This window comes from Zalophus californianus, chromosome 9, assembly GCF_009762305.2.
Source record: "Zalophus californianus isolate mZalCal1 chromosome 9, mZalCal1.pri.v2, whole genome shotgun sequence".
In the NCBI taxonomy this organism is placed as follows: domain Eukaryota; kingdom Metazoa; phylum Chordata; class Mammalia; order Carnivora; family Otariidae; genus Zalophus; species Zalophus californianus.
The window spans coordinates 30,311,171-30,330,241 of NC_045603.1; the positions used below are offsets into that span (position 1 = coordinate 30,311,171).

Here is a 19,071-nt window from a genome sequence, read left to right on the forward strand (position 1 = left end):
GGCTTTTCAAAGGAAGAATTAACTCAGTGAGTGAAGCTGAAGTGTATGGAATCAAAGATAACGTACAATTTCAAGCCCAGGTGATTAGAATAATGGTGATTGAGGAAGGGAGTTCTCTACTTAGGGAATAAGATGAATCCAGTGTTGGCAGGGCCACCTGGGTGGCTCAGTTGGTTAAGCATCTGCCTTCGGCTCAGGTCATGATCCCAAGGTCCTTGGATAGATCCCCTTTGTCCGGCTCCATGCTCAGCAGGAAGCCTGCTTCTCCCTTTCCCTCTGTCATTCCCCCTGCTTGTGAACTCTATCTCTGTCTCAGATAAAATCTTTGAAAAGAAAAAAGATGAAACCAGTATTGGGCATGTTAACATTGAGGTGATTAAAAGACATAGATGGAGACGAGAGTTGAAACATTCATCTTTTAGGTGGCTTACAGTACAAGGAGAACTTGAAAGTATTATAGGGAAAATTAAAGTAATGCATCCATTTATTGCTTGAACACCAAATGTCTACCATGTGCCTGGTACGGTTCTAGATTCCCAGAATATACTAATAGGCACACCTGACAAATAAATGAACGAGGTAATTTTACATAATACTAAAGGCCAGCAAAGAAATAGAGTAACGACAAAGAGTGATAAGGGATAGAGAATTTCTTGGGATAGGTGGTCAAGGGAAGACCTGAGGTGGTAACATATGACAGAAGTCATGGTGGAAGATAGTTTTAGAAAGTCAAAAAGATGGTGGTATTACAGAGTGGCCAAGGAGAATTGCAGGAAAGCATATTGTTTGTTGTGTTTTTTGCCCTTACAGGGTCTATATTGTATGAAAGGTTTGGAGAGAAGGGTCTGTGTATTAGAAGGAACATGGGTTTGGAGACATCCCTGTTCATCCATTTTTTTTTTTTAGGAATTTGTTAGCTGTGCAGAAGCTCCTCAAATTCTCTGAGGCTTATTCTTCTCAGTAGAGTAAGGAGTAATAACACCTCATGGGATTAAATTGTGATGATTAAATGAGAAAATGAATTTAAAGAAATAGTGCTTGGAATGTAAGTGCTGAGTGATAACTACTAATAACAGTGATACTGAATGGAACATAAAATTCAGTCATGTGAAATGCAGTTTCATTTAATAATGGTGAGATCTAATGTCTTGAAATATAATTTTAGGAGTAGTTATACTTTGATCTTTTGTCATGCAAGACACTTTAAAGGCATGAGACTATAGTTAAAATATTTTTATAATTAAATGATGTACTTTGATTAGCTACTGCACAACTATTTAGAAAATATGCTTGTATGCATAATGCTATAAAAGATTTTATTAACTTTTTAATATTTTCTTACAGATGTGTACATCTCATGATTGATATGAAGAAACTAGTCATGGGCCAAAGGTCAAGATACTTCTCTGGGAAATGCTGCTGATGCTGCTCTATAAAGTCATACAATGAGTGTTTGGTTTAAGAAAGATTTTCATATTTAAAAGATTTTCATCTTGGAAATACATCAAGTGAAAATTAGAGTCTTTTGGGAAACATTTTCCTCCTAATAAATTATACTTGTAATGGGCGACATGGCAAACAACTCACTTGCATATAGTGGAGTAAAAAACTCTTTGAAGGAAGCTAATCATGATGGAGACTTTGGAATCACGCTCGCAGAGCTGCGGGCTCTCATGGAGCTCAGGTCTACAGATGCATTACGAAAAATACAGGAAAGCTATGGAGACGTCTATGGAATTTGCAGCAGGTTGAAAACATCTCCCAATGAAGGTGAGCTGTATTATGTTTGTTTTTAGCTCTTTGTATGGAGAGTCCTGTAAATTCGGCTCATAAATAAACCTGTATATATTGTCTTGGTTAATGTATGATTATATCATAATTTTAGTGACATTAAAGTGGATTAGTTCTGGGAGCCTGGGTGGCTCAGTTGGTTAAGCAACTGCTTTCGGCCCAGGTCATGATCCTGGAGTCCCGGGATCGAGTCCCACATCAGGCTCCCTGCTCGGCGGGGAGTCAGCTTCTCCCTCTGACCCTCTTCCCTCTCGTGCTCTCTATCTCTCATTCTCTCTCTCTCAAATAAATAAATAAAATCTTTAAAAAATAATAATAATAAAGTGGATTAGTTCTCAGATTGGTACAATTAAAGTAACTTTAGATCAAGAAATAATGTTGCAAATGTATATATTTTAGGTTGGTGGGAGGAAATATTTTGTACTGTTGTGCATATTGTTGCTGCTTGTTTACAATAGCAAGATTGCTTTTCCACTGGAGCTATAGAGAATGGAACCAGGCTGGGTAGCCCCCAAGGGGATTCAGTGGAAATAAACCGGGCTCACTTATCCTTTATTTTATAAGGTGGCTTGAAATAGTTGTCACTGCCAGTAGCTGACCAAAGTGTTTTTAACCTAAACTTTAATAAATTAGTTCAGAAGGTCCTTTAGCAAGTGGAGTAGATTAGATGCCAATTCTTTTTTCTTTTTACCTAGCAGACATTTCCTTTGATTAAAACTAATTTTCAAGTCTTAGAATTAAGTTCAGTTTCCCTGTGTTCAAAGAAGTCTTTGGTTTCATAATTCTCAATTTGTAGTAAGTTTCTTTTTGAGAATAAAGAAAGGAAGAATCATCATAACTTCATTGCATTATGGTCTTTGAAATGGTTTGAGGTAGGTGACCTTTTATACATTCATCTTGTTGAGTAGAAAATTACGGTTAGGAAGTTTCAGAAAGGCTTTTCCAAATTACAAAGGTGGGAGGAGGGTACATGATGAATGTTTGGTGATTGTACTTTATTTTAGTAAGGATGGGAAATTATTAGTGTTAAAAGTTAAAGTATATTTACATATTCCAAAGCAAGTTCCAGAGAAATTTTGTAGAGGTGGGGTTTTTTTTAAGTTTATTTATTTTTAAGTAATCTCTGCACCCAACGTGTGGCTTGAACTCACAACCCCGAGATCAAGAGTCGCTTGCTGTTTTGACTAAGCCAGCCAGGTGCCCCCAAAAATGTTTTTCTTAACTTTTTTTTTGAAAGATCTTAAGCCATGCCATACTACTTGTGATCAAATTTAAATAGCCAAAAGTTACTTCCAAAATTGCTAAACATTTTTAAATCACATCAGAAATTCTTTAAACGTGTGTGTGTGTGTGTGTGTGTGTGTGTGTATAATCACTATTTGAATTCTTAATTGTTTTAATGGTAGGTAAATAATTTTTCTGAGGTGGCATAATCTTGAGGAAGCCAGTATCTGTGCTTGTTCATTATGCAAACCCATTTTGAAATACTAGCTCACTTTATATCCCTTTTAGAGACTTGTACATTGATATGCTATTCTCAGCGGGTAGATTCACTAATTCAACTCTATGTACTTTCTACATTAACCTGAAACCTAATTGTTGGGTGTTTCATGCCACCAAATTGTTAGGAAATGGTACCATTAAAAAGCCCTCAATATAACAACATCGTTTGTTCATAAAATTGATACTGAACTTCACCTTCAGATCACTTACCTGCATTTCCCTCAAGCATGTCTTTGTATTTCTCTGCCACTAGTTAATCAAAAATCTTGTCTTCTAATAACTAAACACCCCATTATGGTCTGTTCTTATTTTTAAAGACGTGATTCTCATTATTTTGCACTGCAGTCTCTTTTGTGTTGTTATTTTGGGTGGTACTCCTTACATTGATTCTGGTTTAATTAGTGAAGTCTGAAAAATTTTGCATTTACTGTAGTACCTTTAAAATTTGGGGAGGGGATGGTTATGTACCTTTCTTACGGCACGATGGAAGCGGTGGATGATCTTTAGAAATATTCACTTAACGCTCAAAATTTGTGCATTGTTGCTGCTTTGAGCTGTCAATACATGAAATATTTTTCCCTCTTTTATTCTTAGAAAATTCTTGCTCATCTTCTTCCTCATATTGTGAATTTTTGATAAAATTTGTACAAACTTTTGTCCTCCCTGGTTATTTATGAACAGTTTGTCATTTTGAAATATTCTTTTAAAGAATGTGAAAAAGCCATTTTAAGCATTATATATTTGTGTTTACAGTTGTAAGATTAAATAAAAACAGCCACAGACTTCATAGGAATATTGTTACCAGAGGAATAGTTTTAGTTTAATTTAGAAGTAATTTATTCAGAAAGCTAATGAAATATTTTGTCGCTGATCAACTAGGCAAATGATAATAAATAAATCATCATCAGGGATAATCAGCTAGGAGTTTGTATGCTCAAGAAAATGATCCAGACAATAAGTACTCTTTTGTTAGTATAACCTGCTTATAGTCAGGGAAAATAGGATTAAAATGATTCTTTAAAGAACGTAAGTTTTGATTTAAGTAAAATGAAATTTATCTGTTTCTTTAATTCTTTCATTCATTGACATATAGTCTTTCATCAGATGTAGGTTGTTAATTGCCGTATATTGTATATACCCTCTTTAAAAAAAAAAGAATTAGTGTTGGTAGTTTTAATTGTAAGATAATTTTAAGTGTATAATTAAATTACATCCCTATTTTAACGGTGTAAATACAATGTAAGAATATGTGCACCTTAGAATTGCTGGGATATTGTATCTGCTCGGTGGAGGTTACTTTTCTCTGCTGGGCATATACTTTAGTGAACAAAACAATCCCTGACTTATTTTTACAAGGGGGAGACAAATTTACAGGACAACTAAATGCAGTGTGTAGTGTATTGGTGATGTATGCTTAAGGGAAAAATGAGTGGAAAAGGAAAATCAGAAATATTGGGGATGTGGCTATTAGATTGCTAGAAAGTCTGGAGGAAGAACAACTTAAGACATTTCTTAAAAGCAGCTACAACAAAAATAAGGTAACACATAGGTAAGCACTTTTTGTGTCATATTGGTTGTTGCTAGCACTTACAAATATTAACTCATTTTATCCATCCTTTTTTACAACCAAAGAATCCACAACACAAAAAGGTTAATCCGCTTACCCAGAGTCTCGCAGCTCTTAAGTGCCAGAGTAGGGATTCAAACCTTGACATTCTAGCTTCAGAGAACATGCTTTTAACCCCTATATTGTATTGCCTGTTATAAAAGTTCCGTTCATGCAACTTGCAGAAAAGTTGAGAATTTTAAGAATAAGGTACCTGTGTTCTGTGTTCTCAAATAGTAATTTTTGTTGGCAGGAATTTCATGTGAAAAATTTTTGAGTTTAATAAGGCTTCAGTTGATCAATTAGTCCTTTTAAAATATGTCCTGTTCAGGAAGTTGTATTTGTGAGCTTCCCCATTTGGCCTGCTAATTTACTGCTTGTCTTCCCCCAGAGTACTCCTTTAAATGGATTTGAAGCATACTTTATGTGTACTGATCAATAGGAAGTGTTTTGAGCCAGATGTGATTTTCATATTAAAAACTTAACCATCTTTACTCTTAAAAGAATTGGAAGTATAAATTTTGAGGTTAACTGAAATCAAGACTTATCACTTCATATTTCATCTTTATCTATTAGAGCAAGCACCTATCATAGACTCCTCAGGATCCAAGAGTATACTTTTATGACAAAATTACTTATACCATCCTAACTGCATGCAATTATCCCTGTGGTTTTTTTCATTATCTTTATTGACTTCCTTATCCCTGTTGTAAATCCTATTTCTTGATCCTTTTATTTCTAAACTAGCTTTTGGTATCTTTTCCATTTTAATGTGTTCCTATGTTTATCTGTGTTATATTTTATATTGGATGGTAGAGTAGACTGTCTAATAATGAGATTTCTAGAATGTAGATCTCTATGCTGGTATCATGTTTATCATTCAGTAGTACTGCACTAAATAAAGGATAACAGTGAATGCATATCAATTAAAGACGGGTACTGAGTGGTATTCTGTAAGAGGCATGGATGGCTTCGTGGCCTTGTAAAGGGGCAGGAAAGTAAATGAGACACCAAGCTTTTTAAGTGGTAGTTGCTAAAATTAGGTGCAACAGGAAAAAAAGCAAAGGGAGTAAGAAAAGGAAACAGTGGTAGAAAAAAACAAAAGAGTTATGGGGTAGGAAGCAGGGTAAAGTCAACAGTAATTGTCCCTGGCTGACTAATGTTTCCATAATGTTTCAGATGGCAATTTATATTTGCCCTCCTGGAAGTAAGGCTGTTAGTAATGGTGTGCTTTGACCAGGTCTTTATGATGTAATATAATAAAACTAATATTCCCACATGGAAATATATTTTAACTCTGTAAAAAAAAAAAAAAAAATCAGCCCTTTGCCCAGCATGAATCATTGTTGACTTATAGGCTACCACAAGAATCCTCTGATGCCCTGATGGATGTGCTTGGTTATACCGGTTGGTACAGCTTTTTTTCAGGCACTCAGCAAGGATTTCCATTGCCACGATATGTCAGCCATGTATATTTTAATACTTAATGGAGTTACCAACAAGGGTTTTATATTGATAATCCTGCATGATCTTGCCCTAGAAATTTATTGCTGCTGTAATAGAGAATTATACATTTAATTTAATGCCTGTTCAGGTCACTAGTTTCATTGCTCAAGAATTTTTTGAAGATAGTTGTAACACTGACCTTACCTTTGTTGCATATACTTATTAAAGTTGTACTTTAAGATAGAGTCTGAAGTAGCATAGCGCTAGAGTTTTTGGTTTGTTTTTTTTTAAAGTTTGGTTTTCTGAGTGCAATAGACATATTTCCTTTTTATTTTTTAATTTTTTAAGGTTTATTTATTTTAGTAATCTCTATACCCAACATGAGGCTCAAACACATGACCTCAAGATCTCAAGATCAGGAGTTGCCTGCTGTTCCAACTGAGCCAGCCAGGTGCCCCTATGTTTCCTTTTTAAACTGTTCTCTTCTGGCTTTCATAATACTAGATTCTTAGGGCTTTCTTTCTTCCTACCTGGCCAGTTGTGTATCAGCCTTCTGTGCTTTCCTTTAGATGTTGGTGGGCCTCAGGTTTCAGTTCATCTCCACACCCTCCTGTTTATCTACACTCCTTGGGTGATGTCATGTACTCCCAAGACTGCACACATCATCTGGATGCTGGTGGTTTCTAAATCTGTAGCTCTAGTCCAGATTTTTGCCCCGAACTTTGGGCCTGAAAACTTGATTCATTATAGACATCTTATTTTCTCAACTTTTCCAGACTGTTCTGAAAGCATACTCTTTTTCCCATTTCCATTGAAACCATTATCCATCTTTTAGGTGGCCTGGACTTTGACAGGAGACTTGACCCACTCTCATTCTCTGGGTCAACAAGACCTAGAAATCCTAACTCCTAAATTGGTCTTAACCCAAGGGTATCTGCTGCTCTGCATCCACACTCTCCTGTTTGAGGCCACTGACTTCTTTTATGGTAATTGAGGTAACAGCATACTTGCTGGTGTTTTTTTCCGTCTCCCTTGTATGTTGCCTGTCACTTTCCTGCTTACAGCTGGTATGGTTTTGCATTGGCCTTAGAATGAAGTTCTGACCTCTTGCTTAGGTTAACAGATCTTTTGGGGGGATCTGACCCCTCTTATCTCATTTCTTCTTTCCAACTCTTCTCTTCAGTGTTGAGGCATAGCGGAATTTTCAGTTTTCTTAAGTACTGTTGTGCCAAGGTCACTCTTGTTCCTGGGTCTCTTAAATACTGTCTCTTCACCTAAAACACTGTACCTCATCCTTCCTATGACTCTTTTATCATTTAATCATTCTTTTTTTTTTTTTTTTTTTTAAGAACAGTGGTACAGAGTAGCCTAGTGGGGTTCTTGCTACTCCATTTATTTACTTTAATTTTATTTATGATTATTTTTTTAAGTAAGCTCCACACCCTGAGATCAAGAATTGCATGCCCACTGAGCCAGCCAGGCGCCCTATCTCTTAATCATTCTTAAGACCTCAAATTAGATACCTTAGAATTTCCTCCTCTACCCCCACCCCCTTAATTTTGGATTCTGGTTCCTTACCACCCCATCATAATACTAAACACACTGAGCCATGATTAACTGGTTACTTGTCAGCTTGCCCCACTAAACTATGAGTTCTTTGAGGGCAAGTGCCAGAGAAAGGCATGCTGTCTGATCACTTCCCCTTGTATGCTTACTTAATGCCCATCGCAGTGCCTGGCCTGTGGAAATGAATGTGAAAGTTTCACTTTAGACCAGTGATTCCTAAATTGAGGAGTGGTCTTCTCTTTTGAAATTGGGAGTACTAGTTTGTTTCCCAAGAAGAATGCACATAAACATAAGTTTTCCCATGCTTTCTAGGTCTGCATGTTTTCCTGCAACCTTTACTTGGAGAAGTCAGGGTGGCTGCTACAGTTACCGTCACCACCACCATCTCTCTCTCTCTCTCTCTCTCTCTCTCTCTCTCTCTCTCTCTCTCTCTCTCTCTCTCACACACACACACACACACACACACACACACACACACAGGCAGACATACATACAGAACTTGATAAGACTGTGGTGTTTGCTGTGTAGTGGCCATGATTTTCAGTTAAGCCCGTTCCAGTATTTTCCCCTCTTCATTGCCTAAACTGACACATGATTTTATTAGTGGCAGCAGTTGTGGTGCTACATTTTCTTATTAAAACATCCAGCTATTGATAAAATTTTGAATTTTATGTCTTTTCCAAATAATATACACAATACTCAAGCCATTATCTATTCATAGAATGAAAATAGCCCCCCCCCCCCACTTCCCACAGTGGTGAATCCGACCCCAAAGGCACATAATTCTGAGACTGTCAACCTTAAGTAAAACAAATGGTAATTTAATTAAACAAAGATGAGTCTGTTTGAGAGTAGCAGGGGAATTGCAGTTCAGGACTTGCAGACTATGGCAAGCCATGGCCAAGTCCAAGGAGGCAAAGTGGGGGAGACTAGCTGTTATTAGGTTCTGGGAGGAAATTGAGGAGCGTTGTTTGGAATATAACTTAATTGGAGAAGAACAGGAGTGCGAGGTTGTAGTGGTTTCTCACTGGCTGCAAGCGGTGGGCAGTTTGCTGTTACGGAGGCATGTGGAAATCTTCCTCCTTTCTGCTGGCCATGTAAGTTGAGACGAGTGCTACGTGCATGAGAACTCTCCCTTCATGGCTTCCTGACTACATTTTTAAATTAGATTTCCTTGATTCATTTTCATGTTTTCCCTTTTTGATTAAGATCTTTCTGAGAAAGCGTCACTGATTAAGCATCAGGTTATTCTTTTTGATTGAAATATTTTTGTCTTTCTGTGTCTTTTGGTGCTTAGAAGGACCTTTTCCAAGAGTCATGTCCCGTATCGGGGTGGGGGAGTGGGGACTAAGTAGCGAGTGGAAACCGTGGAGGCCACCTTTGAGTAACAGGGAAGATAGAAGGAGGGGCTGTCAGGGATTTCCTATTCATGAATTCATATCTTATCAAGCTTATAAACATTGGATCATCTGAAAGCCTTGAGCTAACATTCTGTTTGCTACATTATTTTCATGGCCTTCAGAAATAGCAGGAAGGACAGAACTCAAAAAGGGGTTTGTGGATACCACGCCTGTATTTCTCGTTGTCTCCAGAGCTGTTGGAAATCTTTGGTCCTGCTGTTGCCACCAACTCTCCTAGTGCTGACTAGGAAATTCCAGGTTGGCTGGTCAACTTGCTTTTTAAGCCAAGTGGGTTGCTCAATGATCTTATGTAACTGAGTTTTAACTTCCCCAGAAGTGTTAATCCAGGTGCAGCAGGTGGTGTTGGCCACAGCACAGACACCTCCTTGCTCAGTAGAAGATAATCAAGGACTGTCCTATTATCAACTTTGACCAGAGAGTCTAAGGCTCTTTTTTGGGCAGCTATTGTCTTGGCTACTGATTCTGCAATATCTCCAAGAGTAAAGGAGAGATTTCTGATCATATTCTTGTTTACTTTTACTCCTAACTGGGGAAGTATGACCCTGCCAAAGGAAGTGAATCCTGAATCATGAAAGCCTCCTGCTAGGTCCTTTCTCATTTGACGGTGTCAATACAGGGGATCTGACCAAAGAAGGTGCCTTAGTTGGTTTGCAGAAAGTTAGGAGCACAGTCAGATAACTCAAAAGGCCTTGCCTTGATATGTACCAGTTGTTGAGGCATTTATAGGCGCAGGGAGAATGATAACCACCACAAACATAAATCCGGTTGGGACACAAATCACTCTCACTTACTCGGGTGGCACTGTTAATAGGTAAGAGATTTTAATGATAAATCCAGCAGTGTGAAAGGCAAACCCCTCCTTGAGCAATGGCCTTGAGAAATGGGTGAAAGTGTTTTCTTTCTAGGCCAATGCCAAAGTGAAAGAGAGAGAAGGACAAAAAAGTTTCATGTTTAAACTATGAAGTCTTGATTCAGCATCAGGGGAGGAGTCAGCCTTTATGACAGCTACTTCTTTTTCTAGTTTGTTTGATTGGGAGGTCTCTAGCATCTGTGCAGGACCAGATGTCAGATGGTGCCTTCTTCATCCGTGAGATACGCAGGTTTAAGTCCCCAAGGTTTGGCTGCCATATGGGTAGTGAGGAGGACCTGCTATAGAGTCCCTTCCAAGTACATTCATGGGCAGTCTTTGTTCTTACTGATTACAAATCAAAAGTGTGAGAGAAAATTGGAAATGTTACTTTAGAGAATTGTAGCCAGATTTTTGAGGAAACTAGAATTGAGGATCCAGTCCAGTTTACAAGTATGTAACAGAAACTCAAAGACAATTAACAGGATTAGAATCTAAAGTAGACAAAGGAGTAAACATAATTTCTTCTCTCTGCAAGTACCCTCATTTTTTATAATAAAACTATTTCTTTGCATTAAACTTTGCCTGATTATTTATAATAGTGAAGCAAGAATATGATTAACCATCTAAGCTCTTTTTAAGACTGCTTTGCTGGAATTTTGTAAGCAAGGTACCAGGTTGATTTTTCCTTCGTAGGATTTCATTGGTTCCTTAAAGTCAAACTTCGCTCCTTAAGACTCTTTTGTTCTATCTGAATGTATGCACATTTCTCAAATATGACATTCCAGTCAAAACTTTGGTAATATAATCAGTGTTTCTCTGTCCTGATACAAGGAGAACAGATTCTTACTGAATTTATGCAAATAATTGTCATGAAGATTAAAATACTCACTAACAGTTTCCAAATTTTGGAGGGATCATGTGGAGAGAAAAAGTAAATGTTTTATCTTTATTGACAGAGGTGCATATCACCAAATTGTTGATAGCTTAAGAGAAAGAGAAAAAGGTTTCCTAAAATCTGAAGAAGCAAAACATTAGAGAACCAAGAATGTTTAAACAAGAAGTCATAAAAATTATAATCCTCCTCCTCAGTTCATTCAGTCTCATGTTTTCAATTCTTGTTCTGCTTGAATTCAGTTTGCCACTAGATCTGGGAATTCTTACCCAATTCAGTTTTATTATCTTAAAGTTATCAGAGAACTGTCCTTTCTTGAATCTCTTTGAAGATGAAGTACTTTTGCAGGAACACTTGTAAAAGCATCAGAGTAAAACAATAACTGTCTGTAAGTGACCAAAAGACTTAAAAATGGCCATGGCTAAAGGCCTGATGACAGTTCATTATAATGCAGCCGAGAAAGAAATTTGGTTATTTTTGTGACAGATACTTTAAGATAGTAACTAGAATTACAAGTGTTAACGTGATATAAGGACATATGAGATCTTTAGAAATTACATGCTATTTTTGCTACATTAATAATGTATTTCCACACAAGTATATTCTAAGAAGGTTTAACATCACCTATTTGACAATACTTCCCATGTAATTTAACATACCAAATAAGTCTAATTAGTTTAACATCTCCCTCTTTATAAGGAGAACAAATCCTTTGGTATGTTCCAGGGACCTTCTGTAAAAACCTAAAGTTACTTCAAGGTCAGAATACTTCCTTTAGAATTTGATTTTGGGGAAGTTTGTCAAAAATATCAAAAGGCTGGGACACTTAAGATGATAGGTCACTGTGAAATAATACTTAGGTATCGCTTTAACCAAAGTGACAAAGACTTTGCGGGAAAAGACAGTTAAATAGTTGTAAAAAGCCTTAGCTTCTTTAATTTTGAAAATAATGAACTTTTTAAAAAAGGAACCAAAGACGTGATGAGGACAAAACACACAGTCTTTCTAGCAGATTACATTAAAAGTAAAGAAAAACCTTTGTTTACAATATCTTATTAAGGGCAGATAAGAAATGTAAGAAAACATTGTTCTTTTAAACAGAGGGAAAAAATTTAATTTTGTACCACTGTAGTTTTGATATTAAAACTCATTTTTTCTAAAGATTTTATTTATTTGAGAGAAAGCACAAAGTGAGCACAAGCAGAGGGGAGGGGCAAAGGGAGAGGGAGAAGCAGACTCTGTAATGAGCAGGAGCCTGACGCAGGGCTGGATCCCAGGACCCTGAGATCATGACCTGAGCCAAAGTCAGATATTTAGCCGACTGAGCCACCTAGGTGTCCCAGACTAAAACTCATTTTTAAATAAATTTATTTTAATCCTAACTAGCTTGACCACACATTAAAATCTCTATTCAAAGATTCCTTTTCCAAAAACCTACAACTTTCTTTTTTACATTCAGATTTTATCCTATCTTTGTTCTTTTCAAATAACCAGCCTCCCCCCCCCCCCTTTTTAAGATTTTATTTATTTGACAGATAGCAAAAGAGGGAACACAAGCAGGGAGATTGTGAGAGGGAGAAGCAGGCTTCCTGCCGAGCAGGGAGCCAGATGCAGGCTCTATCCCAGGACCCTGGAATCATGACCGATCGGAAGGCTCAACCACCGAGCCACCCAGGCGCCCCATCTCTTTCCCTTTTTAAATAACCAGACTTACTTTTAAAATTTTTTTTATAAGATTTTATTTATTTATTTGAGAGAGCGAGCGAGCACGAGAGGGGGAGGGTGAGAGGGAGAAACCAACTCCCTGCTCAGCAGGGAGCCCAATGCGGAACTCGATTCTGGGACTCCAGGATCATGACCTGAGCCAAAGGTGGTCGCTTAACCAATTGAGCCACCCAGGCACCCACCAGCCTCACTTTATAACAGACTTTCCCTCAACAAAAGTGCATGTCTGGGCACCTGGGTGGCTAAATCGGTTAAGCATCTGCCTTGGGCTCAGGTCATGATCCCAGGGTTCTGGGATCAAGTCCCGCATTTGGCTCTGCTTCTCCCTTTCTGCCCCTTCCCCCTGCTTGCATTCTCTCTCTCTCTCTCCCTCCCAAATAAATAAAATATTTTAAAAAAAGTGCATGTCTATTCCTTTCTACCTTCTTTTACCAAAAGCCCATATACGATTTTTTTTGCATATGGAGATGTTTCACTTATTATTTCTAGTAGCTTTAAGCACACACATTAATTAGAATTCTTAACCCTTAGCAACCTTAATTAAGAAGTAAACAATTCTGAACTGGCCTTTACATTAGCATTCTGTGAATTGGCAGACATACTTTTTTATGATTGCTGGAAACATGCTTTTTTCATAGAATATTTTTAAGCATGCCTAAAACATCTTTATTATTAGACTCAAATATCTTTAGTTCCTCTGTAAAATGAAGCAAAAAAGCCTATATGTTCAGTAATCTGTGTTTCAATATTTTATCTTACTTGGAAATGATCTATTTAATGAATTTAGCTTAACTCATCACTTAATTTAGCCAAACTTTAAGGTTTCAGGTTACCAAAAAGATTTGGGGAGATTATTTGAAAAGTTCACCTAAAACCTGTTTTATCCTACTTACATCTGTTTAGTTTACTCGTTCTTAACAATTATGTTTAGTTACCCACTAAAGCTTCATGAGACATTAGACTCAGCCATTCTTGTTGGCAAATTTTGTAACAGATACAACATGAATTTATTTGATTAGTAAAACCAGTAGAATAGAAGTTGTATGTCTACATTATGTTTATTGCTGGTAACTCTGAAGACATGCTTATTTTAGTGAAACCAAAGTTAAGCTAGCTTTTATTTGATACAGATTGTCCCAAAAACCTGAAAAGCATTTGGGTTACTTTCTATTATATTTTTGAAAATTTCTATGAATACTTAATTCACATTTGAGTCAGCTAAATTGAACTCTTTTACAAATTAATTTTAGTAATTCTGTTGGCGGTAGAAAATGCTACATATATACAACACACATATAGATATGCTTAAACATAAACAGAGACCTCATGGTTTCTACTTTCTTCATTATAAAAGTTGGATCTTAGTTTTCTGGTAGTTGGAGTAAGTTAAGACTACCTGTTCATATGGCTAAAGCAGTTTTAAACGACCTTTCCCCCTTTTGTTTTTCTTCTGGTAAGAATTACTTCCCTGAAGTTTGTACTTTAGCATTTACACCTCAGAGGCACAAGGAAGAATGCAAGTTACAAGCCTTTAAAGATCAATAGGGGAGGTTTGGGGATTGGTAAAAAGAAATGGGCCAACTTTGAACTGCCTCTAGAGTCACATTTCTAGTTTTTACAAAGATTTGTAAGATAAGGATAGTTGCTCTCAATTCCTCAAAGAATTGGGTTGCAGCTTAAATGACATCATAGCTTGATCTACCCATCCAACTGCATTATCCTCAGCATAGAGGAGAGCACCTTAACAAAATTTCCTATCAGGCACCAACCAGCGCCTCCAGTCTTATTTTCTGCCTTTTTGTGTATCCACTAATCTCTGGAGTTAATCCAACTATTAAAATGTCAGAGAATTTTCTATGAGTTTAAGAAATTATTTAACTATAGCCCTTAGTTTAGTCTTTAGTGTGGCCTTTGACCAAAAAATGAAGGATGCCTGAGGAGAATTGCCTATAGCTTCAGGTGGTCTTATTTGAAAAGGTAATTGTTTAATAGGCTCTTCAGAGTAGAAAGGCAATTCAGACAGGATTACTAGAATGAGTACTCAAAGGAAGAAAGAGGGGAGCAGTATGAGTATTATGTCAGTCTTATAGCCTTTTGTTTATGTACCTCTTAGATCTTCACTTTTCCATTAGCTTTTTACAGCAAATCTTTATCGAAAGATTTGGAACCATAGTTTTTAGACATAAAATAGGCAGATATGCCAGGAGGTGGCTTGCTTAACTTGCTGGATTTTAAGGATCCCACTAAGAGTAAAAGTACAGAAAACAAAAGAGTTCTCACCAAGAAGGGTAGTACCTTCACAAAAGCAGACCCCAGATAAAGTCAGAGAGCTGAACCAGAAGGAGGGAGCTTGACTCTGAGAGGAGACTCACTGAACCAAAAGGAAAAAGACAACTCACAGAAATGAAGAGTGCAAGGGGCTCAAGTGGAACACAAAAGAGTTGTGAGGGTCATTATTCCCTAGGGGTTCAGCTCCTTCCCAGCCCACTTCTGACACCAGGTAATATCAACCTTAAATGAAACACATGGTAATTTAATTAAACAAATATAAATTTATTCAGGAATAACAGTGGCATTGCAAGTCAGGGCAGGCAGACTATGGTGAACCAGAGGGCAGGTCTGAAGAGACAGAGGGGAGGCTAGCTTTTAGTAGGTTCTGAGAGGAGACAGAGGTGTTTTCAACATAGCTTCATTGAAGAAGAACAAGAGCTTAAGGTTGTGGCAGTTTCTCACTGGCTGCAAGTGGTGGGCAGTTTGTGGTTCCCGAAGCAAGTGGAAATCTTCCTCCTCCCTGTTGGTCATTAAGTTGACATGAGCGCTACATGTATGACAACTGTCCCTTCATAGCATCCCAGCTCCAGTTTATTTATTTTTTTAAAAGATTCTATTTATTTAATGAGAGAGAGAGAGAGAGAGAGAACACAAGCAAGGGGAGTGGGAGAGAGGGAGAAGCAGGCTTCCCACTGAGCAGGGAGCCCATTGTGGGGCTCAATCCCAGGATCCTGGGATCACGACCTGAGCCGAAGGCAGATGCTTAAAACGACTGAGCCACCCAGGCACGCCCCCCTCCCCCAGCTCCATTTTAAATCAGGTTTTCTTTACTCATTTTTACAGCTACTTTTGATGGTTTTTAAAAATATATTTTCTGTTTGTGAAGATAACTGGGCCATGAGGAAATCAGTGCTAAACATGCCCTTTGCCTCATTGTTGCTACACTGCCATCAACTGAGCCAGTGGGACTAGGCACAAGATCTGTTGTTTTATTTATTCATGTTATACTTAATGATTTCATGTCATATGTACTCTATTTTTAAAACTTGGACCATGTAGTCTCATTACCAGTTTCATCAGCTTAGCTATCTCCTTTCCTCTAAGAACTTTGCTTTCTCTCTCTTAACAGTGGAAGCCTCCTCCTGCATTTAGAGCAGGCTAACACTTAACACTGTGGATTCCATTCCCCTTGCCTCTTCCAAGGTGTTAACTCTAGTGTTAGCCTGTGTTTCTTGTGTTGTCTTCTCTATTTGATTATTTCCACTGGTAAATTACTTGCCCTAATATCTATCACTCATCTTTTTAAAAACCTAATGGGTTTTACTTACCCACTTTAATTCACTTTTACTGCTTTATTTTTCTCTGCTGTATCATACTCCAGAAGAAGTTTTATGATCATAGTTTCCACTCGCTTTCTAATTCTTATTCTCTCTTCAGTTCTTTCTAATCAGACTTTCTTCGCGACACTCCGCTGTAAGATTTCTTATCAAGGTCATCAGCCTCCATCTAGTGAAAGCCAGTCTCAGTCTTCAACCCTCCTCCTTTGATACATTCATCCACATTATCTTCATCTTTTTAAAAAAACCTCTCCTTTCCTAGGCTTCCATAGTATTATATGAGCCTGTTTTGGAACCCCTCCCCCTCATCCCCACATATTTCTTTGGGTTGTCTTTGGCTTTTCTTCCCCTATCTGACCTTCAAATGTTGGGAGGGTTCCAAGGCTCTAGCCTCAGCTCTTTTTTCTTGTCTGCTTTCTGGGAGCCCTCACTGGGCCCATGGCTCCAGAATCATCTATACATTGATTATTCTCTGATTTGACCTCTGAGTTCCAGATATGGCTAGCCAGCTGTCTATAGACTTCTCCACTTGTTTGGCATCTCTTGTGTAAATCTTTAAAATGAAAACCATTAACTCCTGCCTCTCTTTTTCCACTTAATTCTGCAATTCCCAAAGCCTGCTCTATCTTGGGAAATGTCTTTACTATCCATCCATTTAAATGTATATACCCCCACCCCCCAAAAATCTAGATACTGTTCTTTATTTTTTCTCTTTCTTTCATCCACATCCAGTCCTTTAGCAAGTTCTCTCTGATCTTTTTACAAGATAATTGGCAGATCCAATTAAAAACTCAGATTCAAGCCACCAACATCTCTTTGTACTGCAGAGTACATCTTTTCCCCACGCTCTTGAACTCTTCATTTTATACTCCACACAACAATTAAAATAAGATCAGTTATTACCGCAGTGCTTTAAAACCCTTCCGTTTTAGAAAGGTTTCTGTTACACTTAGAATAAATACTAGTCTTCTCTATGTTACTTTGTCTCTTTGTTTCCCTCCAGTATAATTTAAGTTTGCTGAATGTATAACTTGTTCCCAGTGATTCCTCAGATGTAAAATAGTCCCTTGAAGTAGTATCTGGTGGGGAACAGACTATTGTTATAAAACCCTTCATTATATTTAGATTATATAAGTTTATTCTTTTATATTAATGGAAATTAATTGCCCCCCAAGTGTAATTGAAACCTGTAGTGGTTAGTTTGTAACTTGTCATCCCCTTACTTAATAGCTGTTAACTCTGTAGTTTATGATTTGATACTTTGTATCTTCTTCTCAGGCCCTTCCAAACAACTTTGTAAGTTACACCAACAAAAATTAATGCCCTTCCCCCAACTGCTACAAAAGTTAAAGTCACATGTGCAGAATTTCAGTAGGTAAACTGGAATCTAGGTCTTCTGTTATGACCTTATTGATGTTGTGTGCTTGGTGGTGGTATGGAAGAATTACAGTAAACTTTAGGACCAGCTGCTTTTTTATTTTCTAAATTCCCTCCAGTTATATTTTTAAGCTATCTTTAGGTCTATGGCTGTTTTTGTCAGCATTAACATAAAATATTGGCTTCTGTTGTAACCAGTGTAAGTTTTGGTCAGTTATTTTTATAGTTAATGGTGATATTTAAAACTACTAGGTATTATATATGTAATTAATGATAGGTTCTATTAAGTGTGAGTTAAACTGATAGAACCAGTAACTTCAGATGATTTCTTAGAAAAAAATTGGAGACTGACACAGGGCAGGAATGCAGTGTTTTATTTTTGCTAGTAAGGTCACTAAAATATAAGACAAAACAAACTTACTATTTAATATCTTTTTATGAAAGAAAGGACACTTAATTAAAAAAGCAGCAAACACATAATCTCAGAACACCGCAAGGTTTAGTTCTTTAAAACTAATTTTGTTTTGTGGAAAACATCACTACATTGATTTTCCTGTCCCTCAGTTAAACCAGGGACCAGTGCTAACTGCTTGCAGCCAGGTGTGACTGGGGAGCATTGCTCTAGTCCGAAGAAACTGTGTAGATCCTAAATTATAATTTGCAAGTTTCTTCTCTCATACTGTCTTTCCCCTGGTCACAATTAGTACAATTCTTTGATTCCTTTCTTTCTGGTAAACACTGTCTCAAAGCCTGGGTGCTCTGTGGAAGCTTTCAGATGATGACTTTTGTCATCAGAAAATCTAAAATGCTTTCTGCCCAGAATGGACTGACCTTGTTACAGTTGCTAATGAAAACATCTCTGGAATCTTCTTGATACCTTTAACAAAGTAAATAATTACTTTAAAAAGTTTATAGTCATTTCTTATTATTTATTCTAGTAGTATACTTTCTTTGTTCTCTCTCCTACTCTCTGTCTGCCTCCACATTGAGATTACTAGCTGAAACACTAAAAACCAAGAGCCTTCCAGTAATCTGTCGTTCTCTTAGAATGGACTCTTGCCCCCCCTGCAAAAGAGATTAAGCTAACTAAATTAATTACAAATTTAAATTTATGATAAATTGGAAATTGTATCATTCTGGTACCTTTGCCTCCTTCTTTGATATTTTTAAACAGCCTAAGGAAACAAATCATTTGTCACTGCTGCCTGTGTTCTCATATGGGAACATATCTAGGTTTGATGGGATCAGCAAGGTTAAATTAGAGGAGGACCTGCTAGATGGGGTGA

General features: G+C 37.3%; 1 protein-coding gene across 5 annotated transcripts in view; it reads left to right on the forward strand.

The window, feature by feature from the left end:
• The window catches only part of ATP2B1 (ATPase plasma membrane Ca2+ transporting 1), a 123,564-nt gene that overhangs the window by 52,310 nt on the left and 52,183 nt on the right, over positions 1 to 19,071 (forward strand). For all 5 annotated transcript variants that reach the window (XM_027591799.2, XM_035729087.1, XM_027591803.2 and 2 more), the window contains exon 2: positions 1,345 to 1,770. In XM_027591799.2, coding sequence (XP_027447600.1) covers positions 1,563 to 1,770 — 208 coding nt within the window. In that variant the 5' untranslated portion in view covers positions 1,345 to 1,562. The remainder of the gene's footprint in view (positions 1 to 1,344; positions 1,771 to 19,071) is intronic.